This window comes from Pelobates fuscus, chromosome 8 (assembly GCF_036172605.1).
Source record: "Pelobates fuscus isolate aPelFus1 chromosome 8, aPelFus1.pri, whole genome shotgun sequence".
Classification (NCBI taxonomy): domain Eukaryota; kingdom Metazoa; phylum Chordata; class Amphibia; order Anura; family Pelobatidae; genus Pelobates; species Pelobates fuscus.
Window position 1 is genome coordinate 62,646,787 of NC_086324.1, and position 13,269 is coordinate 62,660,055.

Here is a 13,269-nt window from a genome sequence, read left to right on the forward strand (position 1 = left end):
TCAGGAAAAAAGTTACGGAACTGGAAAAAGTGACAAAATGTCAGGACGAGCAGCATATTTTTACATTTAGTGTATATACTCAATCTCCAGCTCAATTGCAATACACTGTGTAAACAATCTCATTAAACTCAACTGCACAAACGATTTATAGAAGTAGCACAGAAAGGATTGGCAAGATTCTACATTCTTCCCAAAGACCCAATTTCTTTCTACATGCCCACTGTTTCCAACTGCATAGGAAAAATGTAGATTGCCTAATTTCTTAAATTCAAGCACCACACGAGACAATGAAAACCAGGTCAAACATCCATAACATCTGTCTGAAACCTGGACCCGAATGCTTCCAATCCGGGCCCAGATTTTAAAAAAATCAGAATTTTTTGCCTGCTGGTTTGCAGGGCAAAGATGAATCTATTTTTTGTTGTGTAGAGTTTTAAATTATTTTGTCATATTTTTTTTTCTTCAATTGTTGCATCTCATTATTATGGATTTTATTTTACGCAGAAACATAGAATGTGACGGCAGATAAGAGCCCATTCGGCCCATCTAGTCTGCCCGATTAATGATTTAGACTTTTTGGGGTCTGAAGATATAGATGGAATGATTTTTTTTTTCTACAGGTCTGTTTTTTGTTACCCCTCACTATTATTAGAGTGAAAGGGGGTAGGTAGAGTTAATTAAATTTAATTTAGGGCCACCTGGGTAATGGACAATGGTACAAATGTAGGGGGTAGAGAATGGCATTCCCACACCCCTTACATATTTTATTAGTAGCTCCTACCGGCAGCCCATAGGTGGGGGTAGCTAGGGTTACTTTATTTTAATGTAGGGACTCCTGGCCACTAGCGTAATGGACAATGGTACAAATGTGAGGGCTGGACAATGGCATTCCCACACCCCCCATATATTATATTAGTAGCTCCTACCTGCAGCCCATGGGTGGAGGCTGGGAGGGACACTAACACTTACCCTTGTATTATAATTGGAGCCCCACCTTCCGCCTAGTGTCTTCCGGTTATATTATTAGCCCCCACAAGATGACTACGAGTGGGGGCACTGTGGGGGGGGGGGGGGGGAAGTGATTTGTCCATCTTTAAAGTGGCTAGACAGCAATTACTGTCCAGTCACTCATTTGTATATTTAGTGGATATATCCTCACAAGCTGCATGGTAGGTCAAAGCACAAGGGAGATTATAGTAACATGGCAGTCCTATTGACCTCTAGACACCTATTTTTGTAGTTTTTTACTTTTTTAAAGTGGTGGCTGGCTAGCAAGGACTGGTCAGCCATCACATGATTAACCCTAATTCTGACGATTGTTATTTAACTATTTGCTCACTGACTTTTTATGATCCTATTTAAAATGATAATTTGCTTACAAAAAGCAGGTGAATCATAATTTACAAACATGCATCCTATCAGATGCATTTGGATTCAATATTTCTTAAAATCTGTGCTTTATAAATATTCTGAAGTGTATACTTTGGATAGGGTTCGGACACTGCAGTAGCAGTGGTATCTTGAGTGGTGTAAGGTGACTGATTGATAAAGACTATTGTGTGAGTCCCACCATTGCTTATCTCTGTTGCTGGTGTAATGAAGAATCAGAAGGAACTTGTGTTTTGTTCTTTAACTCCTTCTGGACACCTGATGTCACGTTTCTATCTTTATTTAGGCCTTTATAAAAAGGTTTACAACATTAGTGCAACTAGATCTTTACTCAATCCCTCATACGTTGAAGTAAGAGGATGGAAAAACAAAATGGATGTGCAAAAATTGCAGAAATACAATATCATCCTACACTATTTGATAACTGGAATATCCAGCCCATGAGCAGATACATTTCTGTTCTTTTATCAATTACTGCAGACTATGACAAGTTCTGCTTTACACATACATACATACATACATACATACATACATACATACATACATACATACATACATACATACATACATACATACATATATATAGTTTCCATCCCTTTGCCTCCCATCCCATGGAAGCCATGGACTGACCTTTGCTATCTGGACACACCAGTTGAGGAGGAGTTGGGAGCCAATGTTGTCCTTATGCTCATGGACGTAGTCCAGAAGGCAGCCGTGGGGCATCAGTTGAGTGACGAGCTGAATGGTAGGACTAAGGCAGACACCCAGCAAACGGACCAGGTGTGGATGATCCATACTAGCCATAATAAGGGCTTCCTAAAAAAAAAAAAAAAAAAAAGAACATACAATGAAGTTGGTGACAAAATATCTGAAAGGGGAGACACAAAGTGATATATCATAAAACAGACATTCTTAACACATCAATACAATTTACAGAAAGTCTAGGTCAAGTCAAGGCTGACACCCAATCTCAAAAGAAAGTGCTGTTTCTGTCTAAGTCTGTATATGAGGTACACGTGTAACCATTGTACAGGGGTTAATAAGGGAGATTTGTATACACACATGGACTATGAGTCCCATGATGCTAGTAAGGGCTTTTTGATGAATGCGCGTCTTAGCCAACAATAAATGCACTTCTATTATTTTTCCATCTGTGCTGTGTACATCTTGATTCTGTTTTCTTTGTCTGCATGTTGTGTCTTGCTAGAGCGTTTTAAACAATGTTTATATAGAATTCTATTAAAATCTCTTCCTGTACCGAGATCTGCCCTTACTGTTACACTTGTGTTATATGCCTAGTATGAAGTTACATTGTGGCACGCTATTATTTAGTGGGATAATAAAAAGTAAAAACATAATGGTAAATAAATAAATATATAAGTAGAATAAATAAGTCGAATAAATATGTTTTCAACCAAAAGTTAAAAGGGTAATCATCTCATTCACTCACTGGAGAATACATGGAATGCCTGTAAAATTTACTGCTGTAGTTTAACTGAAAGATACAATAACCTGTCCAACCAGAAGAATGATATTGCTGCATCTTCACATATGCAATAAAGGTATTATAGGAAAATAATGGCATCAAGGAGTTCTGGAGACATCATGATCAACCATGAGACATATGGTTTCATTATGTATCTCTTATATTGATGACATGATGTTTTATGTTAGTGCTAATGTTGTGTAAGGGTTAATGGTGTAAGAGCTTATTGTTTAATGTTAGTATAGAGGCTAATGTTTCAATTTAGTGTAGTGTAATAGCTTAATGTTTAGTGTTAGTGTGGTATATAGGTTAATGTTTAGTGTTAGTGTGGTGTAGAGGTTAAGGTTTAGTGTTACTGTAGTGTAAATTATGCTATTTAGTGTTAGTGCAGTGTAGAGGTTAATGTTTAGTGTTCGTGTGGTGTACAAGCTTAATGTTTAGTATTAGTGTGGTATAGAACTTAATGTTAGTGTAGTGTAACGTCTTAATATTTAGCTTTAGTGTAGTCTAAATGATGCTATTTAGCGTTAGTGTGGTGTAAGAGCTTAATGTTTAGTGTTAGTGCAGTGTAAATTATGCTATTTAGTGTTAGTGCAGTGTAGAGGTTAATAATGTTTAGTGTTCGTGTGGTATAGAGGTTAATGTTTAGTGTTAGTGTGGTATATAGGTTAATGTTTAGTGTTAGTGTGGTATATAGGTTAATGTTTAGTGTTAGTGTGGTGTAGAGGTTAAGGTTTAGTGTTAGTGTAATGTAAATTATGCTATTTAGTGTTAGTGTTGTGTAAGAGCGTAATGTTTAGTGTTAGTGTAGTGTAAATGATGCTATTTAGTGTTAGTGCAGTGTAGAGGTTAATGTTTAGTGTTCGTGTGGTATAGAGGTTAATGTTTAGTGTTAGTGTGGTATATAGGTTAATGTTTAGTGTTAGTGTGGTGTAGAGGTTAAGGTTTAGTGTTACTGTAGTGTAAATTATGCTATTTAGTGTTAGTGCAGTGTAGAGGTTAATGTTTAGTGTTTGTGTGGTGTAAGAGCTTAATGTTTAGTATTAGTGTGGTATAGAACTTAATGTTAGTGTAGTGTAACGTCTTAATATTTAGCTTTAGTGTAGTCTAAATGATGCTATTTAGCGTTAGTGTGGTGTAAGAGCTTAATGTTTAGCGTTAATGTACAACTAGGCAGCAATCTCAGACATGCCAGGGTATACATGTCCCAGTCTGCCCGACATAAGAGCTTCCAGACTGCACGCAAGTGATCTTCCCAGATGGAAAAAATAGCGAGAATATGCATCTTCCTGCATGAGGCAAAGGACCACGCAGACTCCAGGTAAGTTGTCAAAGTATTCTTAAACAATTTGACTACTTACTATGGGAGGGCACGAGGGCACTATTGGCACCATAACCACTATGTGCTATTTCTCAGCCAGGACTTTTAATGCACCATAGTATTTAAACATTTATTTTCTTAATGTAAAAACTAATGAAAAACACTTTTTGTTTCTACCTCTCATCCTTTAAAGATCTGGCATCACAGTTGGAAATGATTTACTGGGAAAAATACCTACTGCTAATGCCTGACTATCTTCACTACACAAGCAAGTTACCTTATTACGATTGTCAGATTGCTCCTGTTGGCTTTTGGAAACAATCACAATTCAGGAAGACAGCCTCAGTCATTAACAGTGTTTTCATCACAACTCAGTCCAATTCATTAGAGAGAAAGCTCAGATTGACTACCAATAATTAAAAGTCGATCCTGGCCAAGAAGCGCTGCAACAATTACCGTATTTATCGGCGTATAACACGCACTTTTTCTCCCTGAAAATAGGGAGAAAATCATGGGTGCGTGTTATACGCCGATATCCTACATTTACTTACCTGTCTTGAAGCGTGGGCCGGCTTCACAGCGCGCACCGCGGAACTGGAACTTAAATTTCAGGTTCCGGTTTCCAGGGGGACTGAAAGGAAGTGTGCACACTATTGTGTGCACACTTCCTTTCAGTCCCGCCGGTACTGGAACTTAAATTTCAGGTTCCGGTTTCCGGCGGGACTGAAAGGAAGTGTGCACACTATTGTGTGCACACTTCCTTTCAGTCCCGCCGGAAACCGGAACCTGAAATTTAAGTTCCAGTTCCGCGGTGCGCGCTGTGAAGCCGGCCCACGCTTCAAGACAGGTAAGTAAATATGGGACAGAGGGAAAGTGCACTAGGGGACACTATGGGAGGGGGGGGGGGGGACACACTATGGGGGGTGGAGAATACTATGGGGGGGGAGAATACTATGGGAGGGGGGAGAGAATATTATGGGGGGGAATACTATGGGAGGGGGAAGAGAATACTATGGGAGGGGGGAGAGAATACTATGGGAGGGGGGGAGATTACTATGGAAAGGGGGGGGAACACTATGGGATGAGGGGGGGGAATACTATGGGAGAGGTGGAAATTTCCTGGAATTTCCTTCTGGAAATGAGGTGCGTGTTATACGCCGGGGCGTGTTATACGCCGATAAATACGGTATTTGGGAGTGTTTACCACTCTTTAAAGAGCAGTTAGTTTTAGTATCTTTCTCGAGAAGATAAATTTAGCTAAAAAAATACACTTTACTCTGAGTCTATCCTGGGCTATGAGAGCGTATAAGTATAGTAGAATAAATGTCCTTTTTAATTTTTGAATAATAGGAATCACTATCTATGAATACCAATCAAAGGTTGCCTCTTTTTACAGAGGAGTGTGTATAACAAAAGTGCTCAAAAAAGTCAGAAAGTGATTTACAGGCAGCTCAATACACTGGTGTGGAAATATCCTCTATTCCACTGAATAAATTTAGTAGATATTGGTGCGGTGTAAGTGACAAGGACCTACACCTATAAGTGGAGCGCTCAAACACAGATACATCTTACCAAAACGTAGTCTCATTCAATGGTAAAATATGGGGTACATGTCAAAGTAAAATACAGAAAATACAATATAGTGTAGATGGTACTGAAAAATGGCTTCACAGTGATTATAATGATATCGTGCTGAATATTACACTCACATTTCAAGGAGCCTGTATATAGAAAACACTGGCTCCGTATCAAGGCTTGTGTGCTGTTATGGTAGCACCACCCTCCTACTTCGGCTTGAAGAATTTCTCAGGAACACGAAAAAAAGGGAAGAAAGCAGACCAATGTGTAGACTTATGGTGATAAATGACACAGGTATGTGTTCAATAAATGGGGTGCTCACCTGGTCCTGAGCCTACGAATCCCGGCTCTAGGTGTGTAGGTTTTGTGCCAATTTGAATGGGGATGGCACTTCCCCTGTGAGGATTCCTTGGAGGCTCCAAAAAGGACTTGGATGAGGTTTGGAATGAAAATGGTGAATTTATTGGTTTAAAATAAACATAAAAACAAAGATGATAAAAGTCCTCAAATAAAAGTCCTTTAAAAATGGCCAATACGCGTTTCACTCTCAAATAGAGCTTCTTCAGTCAGCTGTAATGTTAGTCCTCTGAATCCTCCATTTTAAATGTCATCTGGGTCTTCCCCTTTAATGAGTTAAGTTCATTCTGTCCAATCAGATTCAATTTCACATAATGTGTGTGTGTGTGTGTACCTTTAATAGGTTAATGATGTTAACGCCTTTATTTGTCTATTTTTTCATTGGTGGGCAGCGTTGGTTGGCGGAAGTGCTTGTTTTCAACCGGGTGGTTGGCGGAAGTGACATCACGTAATCATGTGATCGCCATCCAGCCACTCCCCAAAAAAAAAAAAAAAAAAGGGACATGATACTAACAATGGTTGGCGGAAGTGCTTGTTTTCAACCGGGTGGTTGGCGGAAGTGACATCACGTAATCATGTGATCACCATCCAGCCATGTAAAAAAAAAAAAAAAAAAAACAGCTGAAAAAAGCAAATAGAGCTGCAGAATTGAAATGACAGTAAAATTGCATAATGTCAAATATTGATATAATGTAAATAGTGGTGCATATAGACTAATACATTCACATTGTTAAAGGTGCATATTGTGCTGGTGGTACATATATTTTTAAACATTAAAAAGGTGATATTACATACATATGTGCTAGAATAGATATCCTTATTGGGTATTTAAATCAATATTCTTTAAGTGGTATTCACAGTGTTTATAGTGTTCGGGCATACATAATATGCCACTGATTGAATATGAATAAGAAAAATGTATGAAAGAAAAACAAGGGGTATAAAAGGGTAGAATGGATTACAATGGATAAATTCCATTGAACCCAAAAAAGGGGGGATACCCATTTAAATGAAATGGCAGAGTTCAAAGTCTATATTCAAACCCCGGGGCTTTAAAGTCCCGAGGTTGAATATCCACCTCATCTCACTCTGTCCCAATAATTTATTGAGGTCGCCTCCCCGCCAATTCCCCTTAACCTTTTGTATACCCATAAAGAGTAATTGTAGATTATGCTAGCTTTAGTGTACCTATAATCTTAATTTTATTAATGACAGGAGGCGAATATTTGCTTAAGTCTCTCTTTACTAGAACTCCACAGCAGTAAAAAACACAGAGAGTTAAACAACCAATCAGAAAATAGTAAGGAGACCATATAACTCCCTTCCCAGCATTCCATTTCCTCTTTCTAACTGCGACAACAAATAAAGTAAGGAAAAACATAACACAATATAACAGAAGGTCCATCTTGACATAGATAACGATCCATGCAGAAACTGTTCAACTGAAACGAAGACTTGAACTTGACCTCCTCTTGATAACTTTACACTGAAACGAGAGAAAGACAGTCGAAAGGGGTGATTAGCCAATGAAGTGTACGTCTAAAATCATGTAGCCACCCAACACAATATGTAAGAGCCAACCACCAAGTCTATCGGGCCCGCCCCCGGATTAGAAAATACCGAAATAACCACTATAGAAACTGATCGGTAGAGTAATTCTTTATTCAACAAACATACGATAACCAAGACAAAACCAAGGGTCGGGAAAAGGAAAAGGGTGGGAAATATTCGCCTCCTGTCATTAATAAAATTAAGATTATAGGTACACTAAAGCTAGCATAATCTACAATTTTATAACATGACAGGAGGCTTCATATTTGCTGTTTTAACGCTCCTTCAGAAGAACCAACGATGCATGTTCCGCCGGTCTGAAGTAGAATCTCCGGAAGGTGTCCTCTCGAGACCAGTCTGCTGAACGTAGAATCTCGGAAAGAGAAGCACCTGCCATCAGTGCTCCAGATGCTGCCGCGCCTCTGACTGAGTGAGCACCGAACGACGAATCCACACCGGCCAAGGACAGGAGCCATCTGACCCAGCGAGCCAGGGTAACAGTCGAAACCGGTTTATGAGGGCGAACGTAGGAGATCAACAGCTGTCCTGATTGAGAGGGTCGAAGCGGCTTGGTAACAGCCAAATAACGAGACAGGGTAGAAACTACACAGAGCCTAGGGGCTTCTCGAAAAAATGGATAGGAGACTGTAGAAGAGTCAGATTTGGTACGCCTTGTAATAGAAAAGGTCACCCCGTCCGGGGAAAAGGAGAAGGCGTTAACATCGAAAGCCCTAACGTCGGAGACCCGACGAAAGGACACCAAACATAACAGAAGCGCAAATTTGGCCGACAGTTGTCGTAGAGGAAGATCCTGATTTTCCGGCCAAGACTGAATGAAATCCAAGACCCGATGAACGTCCCAGAGCGATGTATATTTAGGAGCCGGGGGACGCGACAGTCTGATCCCTCTCAACAGCCGACAAACCAAAGGATCCTGTCCAATCGGCGTCCCTAGGAGAGGGACATGAGCCGCCGAGATGGCCGACCTGGCCACGTTCACTGAGCGATAAGATTTACCCTGGACAAACAGGTGTGAAAGGAAATTCAGAACGCTGGGGACAGGTGCTGTAAAGGGATCGACACCCCGTTCCACGCACCAGCGACACCAAACGTTCCAGGCGGACAAATAACATCTTCTCGTGCCTGGGGCCCACGAGTCCCATAGGAGGTCCCTAGCCGCTTCCGATAGGTCCTCGACCCTCCAGGAGCCCCGGAAAGAGTCCAAGCCACCAAACGGAGATGGCCCTCCAGAACGAGGGGGTGATGGTTGCCTCGAGTGTCCGACAGGAGTGTCGGTAGTGCCGGGAGAAGGAGTGGATGTTGACAAGACAGCTCCAACAGTTCTCGGAACCAGGCCTGGCCCTGCCACAGAGGTGCCAGCAATACTAACGACACTCGTTGATGTCGTAGCTTAAGTAGTACCCTGGGTATCATAGCGAAGGGCGGAAAAGCATAGGCTCCCTGAGACGGCCAGTCTTGAAGGAAGGCGTCCACCGCCGTGCACGTCGGGTCCGGGAGCCAGCTGAAGTACCTCGGAACCTGGAAGTTCGTTCTGGATGCGAACAGGTCCACCGTGAAAGGGCCCCTTCGTCGCGCCACCTCGATGAAGACTTGCCGATGCAGACGCCAGTCGCTGGCATCTCTCCAGTGTCTGGAGAACCAGTCTGCCGTCAGGTTCGATACTCCTGGAAGATACTCCGCCTGGAGGGTGATATTGCGCTGAAGGCAAAAGTTGTATATCTCCTTTGTGACTTCCGTCAGAGCTTGAGAACGCGCCCCCCCCAGGCGGTTGATATACTGCACCGCCGAGATATTGTCCATCCTCAGGAGGATGCAGCAATCCGACAGGTGGCCCGCAAGGCTGCGTATAGCAAACGACCCCGCGATCATCTCCAGGCAGTTGATGTGGTATCCTGCCTCCGTGTTCGACCAGGGGCCCCCTGTGGAGGCAGTCGCACAGGTCGCACCCCAGCCCCACAAGCTCGCGTCCGACTCTAGGACAAAGTCTGGGGTCGGCCCGAAAATCGCTTTGCCGTTCCAGGCCGACATGTGTAACAGCCACCATCGGAGCTCGGTCTTGACTTCCTGAGTGAGGGATATACGTTGGTCGTAAGAGGGCGTCCGGCGTAGGAAGCGCGCCTTCAGGCGTTGCATGGCCCTGTAGTGAAGGGGGCCCGGGTAGATGGCCTGGATAGAGGTGGACAGGAGACCCACTATTCGTGCCAGAACCCTGAGAGGAATCGTGGCCTGGCGTAGAATCCTTCGAATCTCTTTCCGAATGGCCGTGATCTTCGTCTGGGGAAGTCGTAGGATGCACTGAACCGCATCGATCTCGAAACCCAGAAACTGAACCACCTGCGCTGGGGACAGGGCTGACTTCTCCCGGTTGACCACAAATCCCAGGCATTCGAACAAGGAGACCGTGAAGGCCGTCTGAGATTTCAGCCTGGAGGCGTCCTCGCAGAAGAGAAGCAAGTCGTCCAGGTATATCAGGCAACGAATGCCCCTGGAACGTAGGCATGCGGTCACCGGTTTCAGCAGCTTGGTGAAACACCACGGAGCCGAGCTGAGGCCGAAGGGAAGGCAGGTGAACTGGCAAGGCCTTCCTTCCCAAACGAAACGTAGAAAACGACGATGCTCCGTCGCCACCGGAACAGACAGGTATGCGTCCTTCAGATCCAGGCGAGTGAACCAATCTCCTTGATGCAAGAGGTCCCGTAGTAGATGGATGCCTTCCATCTTGAAGTGGTGGTAAGAAACGAAGGCGTTGAGACTCCTCAGGTTTATAACCGGTCGGAATTCTCCAGACTTCTTCTTGACGAGAAAAATCGAGCTGAAGAAACCGCCGTCGTCCGGAGCCCACTGAACCGCCCCTTTGACGAAGAGAGATCGTATCTCGGCGTCCACCAAGGCCTTTGATTCCCTCGACGAAACCGGCGTCCGGGGGCGGGATTCCTGAACAGGAGGGGAATGGAAGTCTATGACGTAACCCCGGACCGTTTGGAGGATCCATGCGTCCGAGGAGATGTCTTTCCACCTGTCGAAACAAAAACGTAAACGGCCGGCATGCAAATACCTGTGGTAAACATGTGGTGTCATGTGTCTCACCTGATGGCATCCTGCCCCGACCACGGGCGCGGTTACCTCTGCCGCGGTCCGACCTCCAGGAGGCGAAGGACCCCGGGCGGTAGCTGGGGAAGAAGGATGGAGAGCGGGATCCTCGTTGGCCCGAAGGCCAGAAGCGGCTGGAGGCACGACCCCGCTGCCTACCAGCCCTGCCAAAAACACGTGTAGAGTGGGAACGAAACACCCTCTTTATCGAAGTCTGCGCCTTATTCAGGGTGGTGTAGAGGTTAACATGCCTCTGGAGCTCCTTGATGAAGGGTTCGCCAAATAAAAGGCCCTTGGCTAACGGGCCCAACTCCTTGGAACCCAGCTCCGACAACTTGCCGTCCATGCGCATGAGGACTGCTCTTCTCCGTTCCGTGCACAGGGCCGAGTTGGAGTTGCCCAGCAGGCAAACAGAGCGCAATGCCCAATCCCTGATGGCAGTAGCGTCCAGGGGTGAGCCCTGAGTGACGGCCTCGTCCGCCATGGCCAGGATCCGTGACAGCGGTCCAAGCACGTCCAGCACTTTATCCTGTGCGAGGCGGAGGTTGCGCTCGACCCCTTTCTTGGGGTCGCGACCAGTTCGGGTCAAGTAGGTGGAGACCAGCGGATCAAATTCCGGTGTAACAGCGACCTTGTCTGGCAAGGTAGGTCTCGGGCATTCAGCCCTCAGCCTCTTTCGAACTGCCCATTCGAGGGGTCTGCGGACCCAATAGTGAACAAACTGGGCCAGGTGATCAGGCAGAGACCACTCGGGAGACCGGGGGTGCCGGATGTTGCGCGGATCAAAGAGGGGGACGCCTGTGGCATCCAGGAACACGTCCTCCCCCAGAGGGGCGCGTAGGTTCTCTGAGGTGGTCTCGTCGGCATCCTGATGGTATGCCTCCTCTTCCGAATCTTCCCCACCCCACCCGCCCTCGTCCTCCGAGGGGGACTGGTCCGCCCGCCATTCATCCAGGACAGACAGAGGCGCGGGAAGGGCGAAATCTTCCTCCTCTTCGGGGAAGTATCTCGGGCGTGCTGGAGAGGAAGCGGACGCCCGCTTAGGTCGCTTAGCAGGAGCCTTGCCCTTCCGGGCAGTATGCTCAGGGCCTGCACCCTTCCAGTAGCGCTTAGGTGCGCGTGCCTGGCTCCTGTCTGGAGAGTCGGGCTCGGACTCGACCAGCATGCGCTGGGTCTCCGGTGCCTCCCTCTCTTGGGGTGGCTGGGGCATAGCGCGTAAGAGCGCTTTTTCGACTGACGCGGCGACGGCCGCATTGATCATAGCCTGCAAGTTTCTTGGGTCGAAGCGTCCATCTCAGAGCAGCAGCGTGAGCCTGGAGTAAAAATGACAGGTGAGACCCGGTTAATATGAGAGCAATGTATGAGTGACAACAGTATGGCCCCAGGGGAGCGTAAATATAGTCAGGGCTGGCCGGCAAAGGCGCAGGCCCGGCAGGCAGTCTTATGGCACAGACAAGGCAGGCCAATCTTATGGGCACAGATAAAAACAGGCCAATCTTATGGGCACAGATAAAAACAGGCCAATCTTATGGGCACAGACAACGCAGGCCAATCTTATGGGCACAGACAACGCAGGCCAATCTTATGGGCACAGACAAGGCAGGCCAATCTTATGGGCACAGACAAGGCAGGCCAATCTTATGGGCACAGACAAGGCAGGCCAATCTTATGGGCACAGACTCCGCAGGCCAGTATAATGGGCACAGACACAGCAGGCCAGAATAATGGGCACAGACACAGCAGGCCAGAATATGCACGGTGTCAGCAAGCCAAAATGTAAGTACAGTCACATGTGTACGTGCTCTCAAATAGTAGTGTAGGATGAAATATATCATGTAAATGAAAATTGTGCATACACCTTTAAGGGACACTGAACGCCCTTTATCTGGAGGGGTAAACAGCGCCTCAAAATAAAAGCCACCTGAGCAGGGCCAGAGAAGGGGAGCCTGCCTACACCAAAGGACTATAAATGACCAAGGGGGGAAGAGAGGGGTGTGTGAGTGGGAGTCCCCCCGCGCCGGCAGAGGAGCAGGGAGCCTGGCGCCGAGAATCAAACGGGCGGGGGAGGGGGCGAGAGCAAGAGCTCCCTTCTCCGCCCGGCGGACACACGCGGTCCGCGGATCGGGGCGGCCGCGAGGTGCGGCCACGTGGTGAAAGTTCCGGTCGGCGGGAGAGCGCTCAGAAACGAGCGCCCCGCGACCGGAGCTGAGGGGAAAAAACTCACGGACCGCTGGAGACGTACTCCGCGGTCCCGGCGCTCGGGGGGATCGGAGGAGGCAGAACGGGCCAGCCTCCAGAAACCCCCGAGCAGGGAAAAAGTGTGACAGCCAAAGGGAGGAAAAACAAGGGGGACAGAGAGAAAAATGGGGATAGAGATCCCCAGAGGGATATGAGGGGGAGTCCCCAGATCTAGTGTACAGAAGAGTAAAACACATAAATAACATAAAATACCCCCAATATCTAAACCACAATGAGA

At 46.1% G+C, this 13,269-nt stretch overlaps 1 protein-coding gene across 1 annotated transcript in view; it reads right to left on the minus strand.

Annotated features, from left to right (window-relative positions):
- Positions 1–13,269, minus strand: part of ERBB4 (erb-b2 receptor tyrosine kinase 4) — a 797,331-nt gene that overhangs the window by 85,000 nt on the left and 699,062 nt on the right. The window contains exon 20 of the mRNA XM_063429955.1: positions 2,020–2,205. Coding sequence (XP_063286025.1) covers positions 2,020–2,205 — 186 coding nt within the window. The remainder of the gene's footprint in view (positions 1–2,019; positions 2,206–13,269) is intronic.